The sequence below is a fragment of the Triplophysa rosa genome, linkage group LG3, assembly GCF_024868665.1.
Source record: "Triplophysa rosa linkage group LG3, Trosa_1v2, whole genome shotgun sequence".
Taxonomy (NCBI): domain Eukaryota; kingdom Metazoa; phylum Chordata; class Actinopteri; order Cypriniformes; family Nemacheilidae; genus Triplophysa; species Triplophysa rosa.
In genome coordinates, this window is record NC_079892.1 from 8,701,911 (window position 1) to 8,721,030 (window position 19,120).

The 19,120-nt window shown below is 41.8% G+C and overlaps 1 protein-coding gene across 4 annotated transcripts; it reads right to left on the reverse strand.

The window, feature by feature from the left end:
* Positions 1 to 172: 172 nt before the first annotated feature.
* wnk1a (WNK lysine deficient protein kinase 1a) lies at positions 173 to 19,022 on the reverse strand. Of its 4 annotated transcripts, none has more exons than XM_057329363.1 (24): positions 18,641 to 19,022; positions 16,479 to 17,631; positions 12,393 to 12,565; positions 12,080 to 12,300; positions 10,478 to 10,635; positions 9,693 to 9,781; positions 8,088 to 8,307; positions 7,492 to 7,786; positions 7,224 to 7,366; positions 7,003 to 7,095; positions 6,775 to 6,888; positions 5,984 to 6,060; positions 5,443 to 5,587; positions 5,156 to 5,272; positions 4,954 to 5,061; positions 4,801 to 4,855; positions 4,568 to 4,708; positions 3,746 to 4,482; positions 3,575 to 3,664; positions 3,054 to 3,481; positions 2,662 to 2,861; positions 2,470 to 2,571; positions 2,170 to 2,360; positions 173 to 2,066 (listed from the first exon to the last, which is right to left on the reverse strand). In XM_057329363.1, exons 2-24 carry the CDS (start codon positions 17,214 to 17,216, stop codon positions 1,779 to 1,781), a joined length of 4,923 nt encoding a protein of 1,640 aa, XP_057185346.1. In that variant the 5' UTR covers positions 17,217 to 17,631; positions 18,641 to 19,022; the 3' UTR covers positions 173 to 1,778. The 4 variants fall into 4 exon arrangements, with proteins under 4 accessions (XP_057185346.1, XP_057185349.1, XP_057185347.1 ...); XM_057329366.1 differs by having other exon boundaries at positions 18,949 to 18,982; XM_057329364.1 differs by lacking the exon at positions 18,641 to 19,022 and adding an exon at positions 18,505 to 18,623.
* Positions 19,023 to 19,120: the final 98 nt, after the last annotated feature.

A 19,120-nucleotide genomic window follows, 5' to 3' on the forward strand; every position in this document is an offset into this window, starting at 1 on the left:
CATGTAGACCCAGACTAAATTACACAATTTAGGCGCCTTCTGCATTGACATTAGGGGGGAAATCTGCAGAATAGAACATAAAACATTTATCAAACTGGGGAATGTGCAGAATTTTAAATGACGAAGGTTTTACAAGTCTGTAACTGAAAAATACCTTCAGACAAACACGATACAGTGGGAGGAGGGGAAAAAAATCCCCAAATGTTTTATTAAGTATTTGAATGTATATATACACATTTTTTACAAGACTGATACACAAAACCACATATTGTCACCAAAAGGACCCTGGATAAGTCAAAAACATAAGCAGCTATTTTTGTTTCCCCCTTTTGACCCCACACATTTAATGCAGTTTGTCTGTGGGAACTAATGTGAGCTGTAAAACATGCAGTTTATAGAATTTGACTTGAGTTTGTGATTAGTGGTATTTAAACAGGTTTACCTAGTATGTAAAATGTGGTTGTGGTCAATTAGAGGATTCACAAAGATCTATGTAGTCAAGTATCAAAAGTAACAAGTAACCCTCCCTGTCTGTTGAACGGTGCATATTCTGCATTGCAGTAACAATTTCCTTCTCTAGAGAAGTTAAGTGGATCATTTCAGAGGTGAGAGTAAGTCACTTCTGCAAACGATTGGCACTCAATTTGTGGTTTGGAAAAATGATTCGGGGCATAATTTTCAAAGACAAACTGGTGCTGTGGTTTAATACTGAACTCACCTCTATAGCTGTAATCAAAAATGCAACTATTGAATTTGTGAATATAATACTAATGAAATCAATTACTTTGCACCTTAAGATGGTCATTGAAAATAAAATCATTTTGTCCCAAAAATGAAGTAAAATTATATTCAAGTTTGCACGGGCTGTGACATTAATGATTGAAAGGGGGTCGAGGATACATCCCCGTGGTTTAAGGCTAGCTTCATTTCAAGTGATTTAATAAAGCCATCTGTTTTCATTAATATGCGTTTAACCCCGAAGCTATATCCTGCTGTCAAGGTCTAACCGTAGCCAAAGTAAGCTCTCTATCCACCTACATACAAAAAAAGAGTGGACGGAGTAGTGGTGACTGTCTATGTAAGATACACAGAATTTTTTTATCGTATGTTAATCATAAATGATATAAAACTCACAAATGAACAATGCTATGAAATATAAGTATAAAGAGCAATAAAAACCCTGCTTGAACCTCCTTTCATTGCACATCTTTATCAAACGCCATCTTTGTAAATTACGTACTGTATATTAAAAAAGGCCCCCCAATACTGGCCAATTATGGTGTAATACAGCCATGAGTTTGTAATTCCAACATCCCTACATTCTTTATCCATATTCTCGACATTCTGTATCTAGGATACACACGGTCAGCACCTGTGTCTTCTCTGTGCTCCATCCATTCACTACCAAGACAGTACCTTGTTTAGGTAATCTGGATACGTTTTGTGCCTTCGCTGTAATTCACTGACTTTCATTTATTACAATAAGGACGGTACTTAAATCCATATGGAAAAAGACTATGCTGTATAACCAAAAAGAGAACTCAACCAGTCTAATCTTTCCATCCCTTGTTGTATCAATGTACACATTCGACTATCCGACCCAAAAAAATGATTTTATCGTTTGAATCATCACTGCTCTTAAATAGCAAGTTTGGTCGTTGTAAACTGTCAGATGAATCATGTCCAGTAAAAGGACAGCTCAAAGGACCATACTTTTAACAATGACCCTACATCAACCTCATGAGGCACAGCTTTCCCCCTTTTCCGTACCAGCTGGTTCAGCTGGCCTGTGTGGTCCGTAGGTTGGTTGACCCACAGCTGTTTCCAGATTTGTTGGCTCCTGAGGGTACGAGGAAGCCCTGCTGTAACCCTACAGGGGGTGCTGTGGGTGCCAGCGGACCCACCTGAGCCCACTGCTGCGTGTTGTAGGTGGGGCAGGGGAAGCCGTACTGGGGATTGTTCAGACACAAGGAACCCTTCCGCCCATTCGCAGGGTTGATGGTGGCAGGCATGTGGCCGCCCATAGAGCACAGCTGACCTGGTGCAGAGTATTTACGCGGCAACATCTGAGGAGGAAGATGGTTATGAGTTCACAATATTGAACAACCTAATAAATTAGGTAAAAATGGTTTGGGTTTGTTTTTTGGACCGTAGAGAGGTTTAACGTACATGATGGGCTTGTGCATTCTTTTTGGAGCCTTTCTTCACCTGTGGCATCTTGTTCTTGGCATCTCTGGCCCAGTTATCGACGAGCTGATGGAGGTCATCTGTAAATGTGCCCGTGCGTGGCAGATTAGTAGCAGGTGCTTGATCTTGCTCATGGCTGTGTCCATTCTCAGTTTTGTCTAGGCTTGTGTTGCCTACAAGTTACAATATTAATTGATCAGATCTTATGCGTTAGCTCTTTATTAATCATTAAAAATGTTTGTTTTTTTACATTGTCTCTAATTACAATAATGAAAGTCATACCTTCACTGTGAACATTTGAGCCTGGAACGGTTTCTGAAGTTTTTCTTACAGTGGCTGACTGGTTGACTGAACTTTGACCACTATGTATGACTTGTTTGCCCCCTAAACAAAACCAAAACAATGTACAATAGCCTTCAAGCCATTTGTTGTCGCCAAATATTACAGTTAAAGGTAAACCAATAAGTTTCATACCTTGTTGAGCAGAACTGGCCTGAGAACCACTGCCACGACTCAACTTATTCCCCTTGCCCTTAGTAGGTCTGCGCCTGCCTCCTGCCATGGCTATGGTAGGAGGAACCACCATAGAGGGTGGAGTTTTGCCCAGACCTTTAAACAGTTCTTCAATCTCCTTTTTCTGCTTATTCTGCAATGCCTGGATCTCAACCATATGTCTGCACAGAAATTAATAAATGTAAATACATAACATGAAAATTGCTTTTTAACACTGACATTAAAAGACAGAAGATAGACTTGAGGCATTGACACTCTTAAAATGGCATAAGAAACTGAAGTCTCACCAATTAAGAGACAACAAACGCAAGTTTGTGATGTCAATATACACAGATTTCTAGGACATGATGTACCTTTCCCTGAGCATGTTCATCTCTCGTTTTAAGCCCTCATCCTCTGGTTCCGAGTCGTTGTCGCTGCTGAGGTAGTGATTGGTGATGGATGTGCTGGATGGCGTCTTCTTCAGCTCTTTAGTGGTGTCCAGTCCCTCAGCAGAGCCCACAGAGGAAGCCTTCTCCTCTGCTGCCTTCACTGAGAAGCGTCCCACTTTGATGTCAGTGCTGGATGTCACCTGAAAGCGACCAACTGTAGTGGTACCTGGGATGGATTCAGGGCCATACCTGGGCAGGGTCTGAGATTTATGAACAGTGTTTTCAGGGCTAGAAACCGATGGTGATGAAGATGAGGAGGATGATGTTGAAGTGGGAGTGATGGAGGAAGAGAAGCCTACGACTGCTGGATCCGGAGCACTGCCTGAGTCCTGATCGCTGGCCACAGACACCTAAGTGTAGAGCAAGTCCATTTGTGAATATGCTTGCCAATCTTATGAGCCATGTTGTAATTCAAAATAATGGCCTGCGCTGAAAAGTCCTACCTGAAATCGTCCAAGTTTGATCCCGTATGATACTGGCTGCTTTTCATCATTGATGGTTATTCCGTCTGGTTGAACTACACCCGCCGAGGTCTTCAAAAGAGAGTGAGTATATAACAGAGGGAAGGATAAAAACAAACGCCAACAAACCACTGAATTAAGAACTTTACTCACCTGTTGTCTTTGTGGGGAAGGCTCTGCAAATGATGTCTGAACAAGGTTTGTAGGTGTTCCCGCCTGTCCCATCGAGGCAAAAGCACCAGGTGCAAAGTTCCCACTGGAACTGAGAGATAAACTGGAAGGTGGTCCATGTCCACTGGAGGCCAAGCCTGAAGCATTAGTACTGACAGTGTTGGGTGGTGAGGACATCTCTCCATCAGCTTGATTGGAATTCTGGGAGGTGTCTTTGAAAAGCGACCGCAGCTTTTGATCCAAAGCGTGAATGTCCTCGATTCCAGGTGGCTTTCCTTGGGAATCACCTTCACCCTCTGCTGACTGCACCACGGGGACAGAAGACGGGCCGACTTGAACCTGCTGGATGCCTGTTAACGTTTGATCTCCACCAGATGGGACCATTAAGTTACCACTCTCAACCTGCTGACCCACAGTCGGTGCAGAAGGGGTAGGAAGTGACAGTCGACGCTGTGTTGGTACCTCAGGTGGTGCTGGGGAAGGCGAAGTCCTTCCTGTTCTGGTTTGTTGAGTAGTTGTGGGTGGAGATGTGGAACCTTGAGCGTTGACAGCTGGTGCAGCTGGAACAGGGCTCTGGTATGATGACTGAGAAGCAGGAGGGATACAGGTCTCCGGAGGATGACCTCCAGTTGTGACTGGTATCGAGGGAATTTGTGTAGAACTAGGGGCCAAAGTGGTTTGATCCTGCTGAACACTGCTGGCTGAAGTGGAGTCAGGCCCTGAAAGTGAGGATGGAACAAAATAAGTCTGCATGCTGATATGTTGCAAATATCACATACTGCTTTTAAAATGTATAAATCAGACCTGGTACTGAATCTTCAAATGATGTGTTGGCTGAAGGTGGCCCAAAGAATGGATCCCGAAGGCGTGCTTCAGGCACTGGGCTTACTATAAAGCGCCGGCCTGCTGAGTGAACAACTTGAGCAGCCACGCTAGGTGGAACACCTGTTCAAAAGGAAAATAGAAAAACAAATATTAGTTGAAACAACTTAATGGATTGGGTAAAAACAAATTGTAAAACACTGTAAACTACTTACCAGGAACACTGGACGTTGACATTTCAGGCATTTGCGGACGCAAATTACTGATCACCTAAAGTGAAGAGAGTGGTATATATATTGATAGTCAGTGTAAACGTTGAGTCTCAAGATGTTCTTGGCTGTGTTAAGATGTAAAATAATGGTACATACCTGATGTTGGCTGTTTTTTGGAGCTTTCTGATCTGCCATCTGAATGACCTCTTGAACCCGCTCAATGAAGGACTCCCGCTCACTCTCCAGGATAAAATCACTTTTGACCTAAAACACAACGAGAAGCTGAATTATGCACAACTCAAACCTTTTGAGAACTGTCCATCTCCAGTATATATAAAACCAAAAATCGTCATTTTACCATAATTTCAGCTATTTCTACAGGATTATCTCCATCCAAATCAAACTTGAATGTCACCATCTTCCTGTTGTGGGTTTCTAGCTGACATTCAGCGACTCGGTCACCTTTGTTAGAAATCTACAAAAACAAATACAACAGACCAAAGACCCTTTAGTGTTAAGCGTCTAAAAAACATGTTAGTCCATTTACGTAATAATTTGGTACTTGTAACCCAGTTGTATGTAATTTAATGTAATATTGATTGAAACAACAAAAACAGTATAAAATCTGATGCTTTCGATACTTACTTCCAGCACATTGAGTTTGGCTTTGGACGTCTTTTCGTGACGCGAGCGGCTGCGCACGGAACGGCGCTGTGGTCGTTTCATCGAGCGCCCCTCGTGCCTGCCTTCATTTCCATCACTCAGGCCAGATGCAGCATCAGAGTGACCGCTGATGACAAACACAAAACCAACATCAGTTCGCCAACTTCTTGATCATTAAAGGAGTAGTTCACTATAAAATTAAAATTTCCTGATAATTCACTCACCCACGTCATACAAGCCATCCGTGTGTTTATTTCTTCTGTCGAAAACAAATTGATGCTGTGATGAAACTGAAATTTGGATCTTATCCATATAATGGACTTCAACGGGGGCAGTTGGTTAAGAACCCTGGAAAGCTTTCCTCAAAAGCCTCAATTTGTTTTCGACAGTAGAAATAAACACATGGACGGCTTGTTTGACATGGGTGAGTGAATTATCAGGAAAATTTAATAGTGAACGACTCCTTTAACACTGGGCGCTCAAATTAAAACAAACATGTGATATAAAAAAAAAAGAGTCTTACCTCTCTGTGGAGGCTGGGACAAGAATTTGAGGTTGCGACTGCTCTGTGGGCTGCGGTTGGGACGCGCTTAAAGACGCCTGCAAGAGCAAATCAATAGGAAATATATAATTGTAACAAAACAAAAAAAATTACACATACAGGGTAAAAATGTTTGTTGAGACAAACTATAGTGACAGAAAACTATGTTGTAAATCTTGAGGTTACATACACAGAAACATGACTTTACACAGGTGGTGCACGGATATGAAGGGGTTAAGCAACAATTGCCTAGTTAGTATCTTCCCCTGGTATCGGTTTCAAAATATACATCCTTTCAAGTAGTTTAGTTAATTTTAGCAAATATTTTTTAATCTAGGTGAGAATTTAATTATAGTAATAGTGTATATTTACATTTCCCATCATAAAACTTGAATGATAAAACTCTCTTGATAAGGCCATCAGCACTAAATAACCATTAATCTACACATCACAGCATAAGGCACAGCTAGTACCTGACAGGCATGATATAGAAAATAGAGCTGTTCAGCATTCGGAGGTGGTGAGAAAACAGGAGGGCTGAGTTGGCATGCCCATATCTGACAAGCAATTGAGTGCAGTGAGCATGCAAGACAGGCATGAAAAAGAACATCAAGATCAGCGTGTGCGGCACAGACAAAATGACAGAAAAGAATCAAAGGATATGGCAAAAACAGGATGTTGTGTATAAACCACAAAATATTGATTGACATAACCTCGACAAGACAGCATTTAAATGTTTGTTGTGTCAGCCACCAGAGGGCAGTACAAAATACCTGTAAGACTTGAGGACCCTGCAGTGTCTGGCATCCCGAGGTGCTGCCATCCTGAGGTGTCTGCTGGTACTGCAGGGGGGTGACGGGCTGAACACCAGGGGGCAGAGAGGATGGCTGACCCATTACCGGAAAGTATAGTGAGTAGTGATAATAGAGTAGGTGTACTTGTTTCTAGTTTATGTTTGACTAAAAACATATACATAATGAGAACATGGTGTTTATGTGTACCTGTGGTGGGGCTGCAGTTCCATTCTGAGGGATAGGGCCCGGGGTCAAAGTACTGTTAGCCTGCTGTAAAGGGGCCTGTACTGGGGGCTGTGACTGATTTGAAATTGACAGAAAATGTACAGAATTTTAGCGTGTAAGAGCAGAAAAAAACAAAAAAGGCGAAGATGTACATGCATTCACAAAAAAAGTAAAAGTATCAAAATACAGAGGAAGTGTCTCACAGCGCTTTGTGGATGAGTCATGGTGTGCTGTGTGGGCAGCTGTGGCTGCAGGTCAGGCTGCACAGAACTGAAAGACGTGCCTGGCTGACCAGAATGAGACTCTGGAAAACTCGCGGGCCCTTGGAGGTCCACAAAACCCACAGCTGTGAGATACAAAGAAACTGTCATCCGATTTGATTTAACATACAATCTCAAACACATGTTTGACGTGGCAGGCAAATCCCAAACTGTCAAAACAGAGCAGAAAACAAAAGCAAAGGTTACTAACTAGAAACTGAGGCTCCCGGCTGCTGTATCTGCTGGTGCTGGTCAGCTTCAGCTTCTTCTGTCTCAGGAACGACTGGAGCCACAGCAGGTCCAGGGGTATTAGTAGTGGTGTGTGCCCCAGGCTGTGGAGTATCATTCTGAGCATGGGTCCCCTTCTCCTGCTCCATCTTCCTTTTTTCCTGTTCCTCTCTTACATGTTTTCTCTGCGATCTCTTACGGGATATCAGGGACACTCTGTCCTTTATGGCCTTTGCGATGGTCTTGTGGTCAGCCTCGCAAATGTAGCTCGAATCAACCTGGAGAACAGATTAAAACCCAGATTAAGACCAAAGTATAACTGTTTAATAAGTGGCCACAATGCACTGCAGATGTTTTATTATTTTAATTAGGGGAAAAACTGCATAACGTTATAATATTCATAATGTTTGAATAAACAAACAAACAGTCACAGGGACAGGGGATGTCTAGAGCTTTGTGTTAATGGCATCCAAATTCTGTGATTTGGCACAAGTCTGATCAATCATACAGAAGGACAAACCATCTAAAGATCCAAAATTGTATTCCTAAAAAAATAATCACAAATCCACATATTTTTACCATTTCTTGTGCAACATCGTCTGGGTAATCTTTATTCAAGTCAAAGGAAAACTCAATGGCTTCGTTCTCCTTGTATTTCCCTTTCAGTTTCTTTACATCCTCGATACGGAGCAATAACTTTATAGCCACCAGCTCTCCATCATCTTCCTCAGCCAGCTCCACACGAACTCCAGTCTCCTCCTGGAAAAAGGCGTGGCTTAGAAGGTCCTTGATGCAATACCTGGAGAAGAACAGAAAAAGGCTCAGATACAAGTAATCTATATGTACATTTTAAAAATACGGTGTCTACTTGAATGTTCAATTCAATTTTATTTATACAGAGATTTTTACAATGTTGCATTGTTTTAAAGGTGCAGTTCTTAATTAACACAGCGGCCACTAGCGTTGTATTATAGATTTGCCACGAATCGCTCAGTCCAAACATGACGGTGGCCACCACAGTACAAAAAGATGTCGTTCTCATGTTGACGCAGGGAAGAGATTTTGAGGCATTAGAAAGACTGTAGAAAGAGCCATGACTTATGTATTACATAAAATAAACATTCTGTGGATTTTAAGTATAAAAAGAAGGATAAAAGTCAGGCAGGAGCTAGGACCTGTGTTAATATTATAAAGACTTTCCAACAGAGACGGCGTTTAGCAGATATGTACTCACAGATATCTATGGAGATACTTTCAGGCAGAGAGACGTTGGAGAGAAAGATCGTCTAAAAATCACCCCCGAGGATGCTTTGATTCGGATCAATATGTGAGTAACATACTAACATACCAAGATATGTTGTTGTGTAATATTAGCTGTGTGACGGAGCAGTTTTGAGCGTCATTGTTTATCTGGAACCGCTTTAATATTGTACTCGTCTCGTCCAGATACTTGAGAGAGCGAGAGCGCGCTGGAGCTGAATCTGGAGAGCGAGCAAGAGCGCGTTTTACTCTTTTACTCAATGATGAATAAACTTTCAGTTAATCCGCAGGTCACATGCGTTCCGCACCGGAGAGCACGATCCGTACGGATCACGGATCATCCCGTGATCCGTTTCACCATGATACTGCAGCGGAGAGGAAAAGGAAACGCGCGTTGTAGAGTTGTTTGTCCGTTTAGAGCTGCTGTACAAAACATGGCGGCGAATTCAATGCGTGTAGGGCCGCTCTGTATGTAGATATAAACCACTTACTCTAAAGGTATTACAAACTTAATGGTTCATTACGTAAGGTCTTTATACACCTCTGAAGAAATAGTTTTGTATATTATATTGCATTTCTGTCAATAGATCCTCCTAAAAATGCCGTATTGTTCCTTTAAAGCAGTTTTACAGGAAGAAAAAAACAAAAGGTAGAATACGGTACAGTACATGGTATAGAAAGAGTAAGACCATTCCAATAAAGCAATGTTAATGGAATTTACAGAACCCTGAGCTAATCTACTATCAGTAGTCTCCCTGTGAGCAAGCCAACACGGTTCAGTGGCGAGGAACCAAAACTCCAATGATGAATAAATGGAGAAAAAAAATCCTTTGGAGAAACCAGTCTCAGCCGGGAGGGCCAGGTCTCCTCTGACGTGTTACAGCTGCACTCAGTTAAATGAGTTGTAACTGAAGATTGGCTCACCTCTCATCTTTAATCTGACGTATACAACCCTCGATGATCTCCTTCACCTCAGGAATAGCCACCTTGTCGAAGCTACCAGGCTTCACCCCCTGTAAACACATCACATTGAAAACAATCAAAGCTGTTTTGATTAAAGAAAAATGTTGTCTTGCTGTGATTTTTAGGTTACGTGTATGTCATATATTAAACGTTTTGTTTCCTCCAGATTTCAACTTTGTGCAATGATATTCTGAGCTCTTTGGGGTGGTTTCCCAGACAGGGATTATTTTAAACCAGGACTAGGCCTTAGATAAATTAGGATATTAAGTCATTTAAAAAAACATACATCACAAAAAACATTTCTGGTGTGCATCTCGAGACAAAACAATTGCACTGATATATTTTAAGATGTCGGTGTAAGTTGTTTTCAATCAAGACACCTCTAATATTTATTTATTAAAAACAAAAAAGACTTGATTCTTGGCATGAGAATATCGATACAGTAATGTGAGGTAAAACCCCACCCGTTTATTTAAATTTTATATATAACCCGTAAACTGACAACAAAACCAAATTACATCAGTTTGCTACCTCTGAGTGACCACAACATCAGTATATAAATTATTTACTAAAATTACTGGTAAAGTGAGAAAAAAAAAAAACTTACCACTGTGTGAGAAAAAAGAAAGTACCCTCAACACGGGGCAAAAAATAAAAGAGAAATTAAAGCAGTGCAGCAAGCAGGGGGAGAGTGAGTGTGCGTGGGCTCTCTCCCTCTGCCGGTGGACTGAGGGGTGTGGACTTACGCTGGTGACTCTGCGATAGATCTGAGCCGCATTTTGACACTCGGAGTACGGGTACTCAGAAGTAGCCATCTCCAGCATACACATCCCAAAGGCATATACATCCACTGACTCGTCATACTTCTCCTCATACATCTCAGGCGCCATGAACTCAGGGGTACCTTAAATTAAAAGATCATGGTTCAGAACTCTCTCAGTACCCTACTACACCCTCTCTGTGAAGAGATGAGAGGAAGGTGATGCTGTCGCTGTAGGCCCGCACGAGCAAAACCTGCGAGAAAAGAGAGAGGTGGAGGGAAGGAGAGCAAAAGGGGGGAGAGGAAGTAAAAAAATAAAAAGAGAAACTGCCCTCAGTTAGACAGCAATGATAAGAAGCCCAAGTTTCCCCATGTAAGACCATCAAGGGTAGGGACTGTCTGTATGAGGGTATTGGAACTGGAGCACAGAACTCAACCTCTAGGCCTGGACTGACCACATGGACTCTATAAAATGTAGATTATGCATCTTATTTAAATAAAACTGAATTTTAGACCAGATTGGGAATCACTTTGAGAAGGTTCAAATGAGTCTATGGTCAGGTGCCTTTACCACAAACCAAACCAGAACATTAGCTATGGGAAAACATACTTTTCATTTCACACACCTACCTTTGGGTAAACCTGTGAAGAAAAGTGTTAAAACTCAAATGTGTCCATAGCTTACAGAGAAGTGAGATTCTGTGCACCAGTTGATTTAGTAACAAAGTTACCCATTGACAAAGGTCTCACACAGACAAACTTCATATATACATATATATATAATAGATTCAGACTGATGTGTGTCACAATACTGGTGGACTTACCAGACTCATTTTCTGCATACTTACTGTCTGTACTGCAGTACACTAAATAATCCTTAAAGCAGAATAATGGGTCACCTGAAATTAGAGCCTAAGGCTTCCAGAACAAAACAAAAACAACAAAAAAAGAAAGACTCAAAGCTAAAAGTATGAGGGAGATGAGCAGATAGTTTAAAGCTTTGCGCTTCAGACATTTACACATTGAAAACAAGAATGTCCTTGTGGGGGGAAAAATGAACAAGTTCATTAGCATCGTCATCATTAAATCATGGTTCACCGAAGAAACAGACCACAAATTTCCAAACCAGAGCAAAGATCACTCACGGTACCTGCCAGCCCAGGGCTCAGCTCTAGCTCTAGCGTGATCCTTGATCAGATCAGGTTGCCCTGCAGACGAGTCAAAATTCAGCTATGCACGTAACAGCGCCAGAACTACTTACTCTTTCTGTGGGTACCTGAAAATGTGGCCTGTTACGCATTGACAATAGAAGAGAGAACAAAACTAACTCTGAACTAAATGGTGCGTCAAGAATTCAGCTTCCGTAAAGCGGGAGCCCTGGTTTGCTGCGGTTCGAGCGGTCAGGGAAACGCTGTGGTCTGATTTCTCACCACACTGGTATTAAAACTTGCTTTGAAAAGAAGCAGAAGAAAAAGAAACTTTGGGAAAAAGAAACATGGAATGAAGGATTCACTTCTCCCCGGACCACAAATTTCGAGCAGCCAAATTGACATGAGGCGGTTACACGGTGGCAAATACTTAACCGTACCTATGACACTTTTGGCAAAGGACGTCCTCTTGAGGGTGGCCAGACCCAGATCTCCGATCTTGACTGATCCGGTAGGGCCGGTGATGAAGATGTTGTCACACTTAAGGTCCCGGTGGATGATGGGAGGCGACCTGGTGTGTAGAAAATGAAGCCCCTTCAGGATCTGTCTGCACCAGCTGCGCAGGACTTTGATCTTCATCTCCTTAAACCGTTTAAGATACCTGCACCCAGAACAAGCATACAGAAGGGGTTGATGACAAATTTTTAGAAACACATGACAGGAACAAATAAAAACCTCATGTATGTGGCTTACGTCTTGAGCGTGCCAGATGTCATGAGTTCAGTCACCAAGACAATACACTTCCTCCCTTTCAAGGATGACTCCCAGGAGTCATAGAAGCGGACTATGTTTGGATGTTGAAGGCCTTTCAGCATTCCAGCTTCCTCTTTAAAACGCTGCCGCTCTGACTTGGACAACTTGCGATCCTGAAAAGATTTTTATTTTTGACATTACCATACAGATAAGCTCAGCATAAATGTATTTTCATTCTTCAAAGAAGTGAAACTAACAAATGCTAATGTCACCTTCCGCTGTAAAAAAAAACCTTCACGATATTTTATATCACATTAAGCTTAATGTGCCTTGATCAAGGGCACCTCAGTCGTTACCCGCCGGCCCTGAGAATCGAACAGACAACCTTCTGGTCAAAAAGAGAACTTTCAAATCCTTTTTCACATTGGTAAATTTAGATTTGCCAAGAAGATGCTTCAGCGTGAGGGTACAGTAACCAGATCTATATTCACATTTCTAAAAGGGAAACATTATAATAACCCACTGCTTAAAGGGATGGTTCACCAAAAATGAAAATATGACATCATTTACAACACAAAAGAAAATATTTTAAAGAACGTTGGTAATCAAACAACACTGGGCCCCATTATATACACAAAACCACAAACACATTTCTTAAAATATCCTTTTTTGTGATGCACAGAAGAAAGAGTAACATACAAGTTGAGGACTTGAATTTTAATTTTTGCCTGTTCTATCCCTTTAAGGCAGGAAGCTATTCTGACATCTCTAGCTGTGATAGAAGCCAACAAAAACAAGCAAAACAACAAAGTACTTCCTTAAATGAACAGAAAAGAAAGAGATTCTGCTGCGTAAAATCATGTCTGTAGTTTTAGCGAGGGGGGAAATCCTGCTGCAAAACCTCTACTGCTGTCAAAGGTGACGGATATTTGCAGCAATCTGTGCCTGACTACAGCTACAACAAAGCACTCAGTTGAGCTGGCGATTTTTTGCTGACCTACATTTGGTGCAGCCAGCTGCCATTTCTGGAATGAGAAACATTAAGTCGTGACTTGCCTTTGCCAAGACTAGCGGCAGGCACAGCCGTTCACCCCGAGCTAGGTTGAAAACTACAGTAACCTCCCACACGTACAAACAACCCATTTAACGGTATTTAGCATATTGCCTTAAGGAATAAAAACCTTATGAATGGCGGGAGAGGTGTCTGGGTGAGAAGGGTCCATGCATTGCGCCCCACCCTACAACAGACCTACTTTCTCTCTCTTTCATGAACTATTTCAAAAATGTGGTGTACTCTTTGGTCTGTGGGACCAGCCCGTGGAAGCGTTCTCCCAGAGGAGGGGCAGTCCATACGCTACACTGCAGTATGTGGATAAAGCTCCTGGCATGAGGCCTGTTCACGTGTAAGGCCACATACCAGTGCAGACAGGAGATAAGAATTTAGGATTAGCTGCTTTGGTTAAAATAACCAACAACGGGATCTGAAATGCACCTGGAATTACATTTAACAATGAATTAAATCACATTGTCTGGTTTAAAATCAGGATCATGCCATTGAATATTTATCTTGGGCTGATAATGTAGTTTAGCGGGTTGGTCAGAGTGCATAGTTCTTGGTGCTCACATGGGGCCGAAAGGTAGGTTGGACATTCATATGCTTCATCTAGGAGCTTGTATTGTTAATCAGTGATCACATGGAGCCACATGATTTGTGAACGTAATCTTTTTTAACGCATGAGCATCTTTAGCCACATCAAGAGGTATTTCTATTTTAACCATGGTAGACCTTAACATTTATGCAACCCATTAAAAGTACATTAAACACATATAAATATGAGTCCATAGTGAAGATCAAGTTTTCCTTGTTAATCTTTAGTGATGTAAAGACAGTATTCAACTCTATACTAACGTTACTAAATGGAACTGCACATTTTGTACAAAATACCAATGTTTTAAACACGTTTCCTGTGCACTTCCCCCATCTGCCATTGGTAAAACAAATAGATCGCCTCAACCCAAACATATAACACCAGTTAACCCACTTTTGTTCCGCTGGCCCATTTGGGATCCTCAAACAAACTTTTGAAACCACAACTTGGGTTACTGTAGGCACATGAACCTACAAATGGTTTTCTTATCCTAGCCTAATATATGGAACTATAAGAGTCTTTCACAATAACATTTCACATTTTTAATCTGAACAAAAACAGTAACAGCATATAATAATAATTCCTTAACCAGTCTTTATAATTTATACAGAGGTTTAAATGGATTTACAGTGATCCTGTAAAAGGATTCACATGCGGGGCAAAAGGCAAATGCGGGACAGCAGGAGTATTTCATGTGGTCATTTCCAGGTGAAAGAAAGGGTAAATACACAGACACCACTTCTCTAATACAAAAGAGAACTGTGGCCTATCAGAGATCCATTTTGTTCCTCAGTGACCTACTTATTTTTCAAATTTGTCCATCATTTGATAGAGAGGCGAGTAATGTGGGAGGGGAATATCCCGATGTTTAGCATAAGCATTGAAGACAGATGGCATTCTGGGGGAAAATATGCAGCCCCTTCCCTCATACTCGCGACTTACAAATTCCGCTCTATCGCACACAACAGCCCAAGATATAAAAATAGTCATTGCGAAATGAAACGAGAGAAGACGGAAGAGAAAGTGATCTAAAGAGAGGCTGAAAGCTAGGGAGAAAGAGAGGCTTTTGTTTCAACATGGTAGCTGACTAGGCCTGAAGGGCATGTGCAAAAGCTCACGTGATGTTGCCTTGTCATCTTTCTGCACAAGATGTGGCAACGGGGGGGCGGAGACAGAAGAAGAGGCAGAGTCAAGCCTTGGCAAACCAGCTCACCACACTTCTCACATGAGATTACAAGCGCTTTGGTGGTTAAACTTGACCCACTTTTGAAACTGCACTTTAATGTGGCACATAAACATATAAAACGGTTTTGGTAGACTTCCTCTCATCGCTACTTTGTGATATAAATGAAACAAAGGATGTTTCTGCATGCAAAGTTAGAATTAGAAGTCAAGAAGTGGGTCACACAACTATGAGCCAGTGTTTTTCCAACAGAAGCTCTGTTGCCATGTGGCCTTCTAGTGATGTTTTGTCTTTCCTCAATGGTACCATGCCTGTGGACATTACAGTGACTGCTTATGGTTTTATTGTATCATAAAATAATAAAAATATGATTCCATGCCATTTCATCTATGTAAACATAGCCAGTAGCATTTAAGTAATAATCCCATAAGCTCGTGGTGCATTTACAGTTCAAAAACTACCTAAATTTACTCATTTTGTGAAGATAAATGGGTGCAGAATACAATTAAAACTGGTCTCGAACTAGATTGGATATAAATGAAACGTTAATAATGATAGACTCACTTCTAACTTTGTTTCAGATGTAAGTTTACAATACAAACATGATGGTCGAATTCATCGATTCTACACCAAGTCCCAATTAGGAAATAAGGATTTGCTTTCCAAGATGGCATTACAATACTGGGGCTTCAGCCAATAAGCAAAACAGCTACAAAAACACTGGCCAAATGCCAAATGGGTTAAGTGTTAGGGATGTGTGGACTCCAGAGGTGTGACAAAAGGACTAGTAAAAGTGTCTACATTTTTCTAAGGGGATCACTAAGAGGAAATAGACAAATTAAAGATTACCAAGGTGATGACAAATCTCACGGAAAGGCGTAGGTAGGGCGCTGAAGTTAAAGTCAAACTGGCTAGTCACAAGACTGTCATTAGAAGAGCTATAAGGTGCTGAGCTGAAATATTCGCAAGCCACTGTTGTCGAAGGCTGTATAGTATGAGTTTATCTGATACTAGGTTCAAATAGCAGATCAGATAGCGATTTACCACCTCATTCAACAAGAGGCTCAACAAGGACAAATACTGCACTTTGTCATCTATGAATAAGTGATTATTCATACTCTCGATGACGTGCTGGCCTACCCAACAGAGGAAAACACCTAGCTCAAGCTAGCGCAACAGAAAAACATTTACACGTATTCATTTATCAATCATTTTATTCAAAGCTACTTTAAAACACAGCAATCTTTTGCTTACCTGCAACTCACACCATGCCACCTCCACAGTGGTTTCAGTATCCAGACCCTTGTAGACAGTCTTGAAGGAACCACGTCCAATTTCAATGTCAAATTTTAAAAAGCGCCCATCTGGAGACGTCCCGACCGCCTTTGTCTCCACTTCCTCGATGTCCTCCTGCTCCTTCTTCTCTGCTTCTCGCAACTCAGCCTCTGCTCTTGCCTTCTCCTTATCTTCTTTATCCTCCTCTTTCTCACCCTGACGTTTTCCATCAGTGCCATCTCCAGATATCAGTGAAGCAGCCAAACACGGTGGTTCTGCAGAAAGAAGCTGCCTAGCCTGTTTGCTGGAATCAATGACCACTGACTGTGACGTTATAGCTACCTCCACACTGACACCATCTCCTTGTCCGTCAACATTCTTCTTTACCGATGCAGCTATCTCCTTAGGGAGTGCAGCTGGTGGTGCGACTTTGGTTTCCAGGGCATGGGGTTCAGATACAGGAGCAGGGCAGTCCGCTGGTGTGGCTAGGATACAGTTCTTGCTGGGTAGCTCCAGCGCTGTGGCATTGGAGTCGTTGATGACACTACGACGAAAAAAACGATGCTCTGCTTTCAGAATTTCACGCTCCATGGTTTTCCGACGTCGGACCTCCACACCTGGATGCTCACCCACCAGCGAGTCCGAGCTGAAGCCGTTGACGTTCTTTGAAGGGGGGGATAGAAACTTGACCATCTTGTCGTCGATATTTTCTGACATTTCTCTACTCAGTGGAGTAAGCGGTTGGGTCACACCTTATAAACTAGCCTCGCAACCATGAAAAAACAGCATGTAATATTATGATTATGAATCAAAGTAGATTCCAAAAACCTCTTTCTCTCAAACTTTCGTTCAGATAAAGTCAATGCTTTTGCAAACCAAAGTGTTGGTGAGAATCACAGGGAGCGCTCTGTGATAAAAATAACGCAGGATCCAAGCACAGATAAAAATACGTTGATGATGATATACAGGAGCTCCTATGTTCAGCTCACCCATTCTGTAAAGAACAGAGGGTTGCATTCAATCCACATAGGGGGTCATGTAAGGGGGAAGGCCAGTGGCCTGCTGACAAATGTAATGATCACTTTCAAAACCAAGGTCGTGCCAGGGCACAAAGTTTAACCCTTCTGATTCACTGAAAGAGACAAAAGAAAAGGGTTTAGGTGATAAACAAACTTACACATTACTTTTCCATTAACTAGGGAAATATTAACCAAGTGAAATAAGAATGAATTGTCAAGTTTTGTTAGTACAGAAAGACAGTTTGAACTATTTATACAGATAATGCACAGTTATTACTGTAACAATGTCATACTGTAATTTTAAGATAAACACTAGAAGGAAGTTACAGATACATCAGGTTAAACCCTTAAGGCAAATTGTCATCTTCCAGTCACGTTAAATTCGTCATCGAACTTGAATATTCCGCAGCTTTAAAAGACAAAGACGACAATACACCTCTGTTTACTTGTGTTTTCGAAAAAAACAATTGAAGTAACCACTCAGTCGTTCAAAATACAAACTGTATCTTTCTTGACTTGAACATATGTGAAAGCCAAGGATTAGTCAATTAGATTCGTCCTCGCAATCACCATACAATAAATTAAACGCGACATTAAAAACTTTCGCTGGTATTCGCTTGTTTAATCCACACATTTTACCATTAGAGAGTAAACTGAGTTGGTACATACAACAAATGAACCAAAATAAACCTTAAAACATACATATTTTGTCAGGAACAACGTTAGTTTCAGTGAAAACCCTCGTCACCACACCTGGGGTAAAAAATAAAAACTTAGCATAACGTTACATGTCGTCGTTCTCAGTTATCGGTGAGTGAGAAACTGCCAACTCGAGGTTTAACTGGTAATTCCCCAAACGCGAGAGCTCCGGTTTGAAAATAACGTTAAAAAAGCGCGACGCCGATTGACCCGACGTCTCTAAGCTAATTGTACTGAATAAACAGAATTTTATTCGATAAAAAACTAAGTAAGTAAATGGCGGTTACCAAACGCTGTGCTTCAAACCGACTCGAGCGAAACTGCGAAGTTCGAATGTCAAACACTACAACAGCGTGCCGCTTCCGCTAATGGTTGCTCGCGAGACTGCAGACGGCTTCTCTTTGTTATTCCCTTTCAACTGACCTCGATTCATCTTCCTTGTTCACGCCTCTCGTGCATGACGTTGCTCGTGCAAACGATGCTTTTAAAGTTGACGTTGAAATTTTTCATCGACAGGATGCAGAATAATGATCGAAAAGCCTCGAGACTGTCCATTTACACCGACACGAAACTTGGCTTTGGGTGCAGCACGCGAGCGCTGTGCGGCTCTTTTGTTGACACCGACTGATCCCCCACGAATGTAGACGATGTGCACGCGCGAGGTTCGATGATGCGCAATCTGCATGCCATCGATTCTCTACATTTTTATCATCGCATAAATACAAACGAACCGGTTTTGGTGTTCAACAATAACCCCAACACTCTGTCCACTCCCCCTGCGTGTCTTTATCCGAATAATCTCAGTTAGAACAGAGCGCCCCCTGTTGACGCATTGAGCTAGTGCCTGTATTATGGAGCGCTTCAGGAGGGTTCAAACAGCACCAACTGGCGTTTTACGTCTGT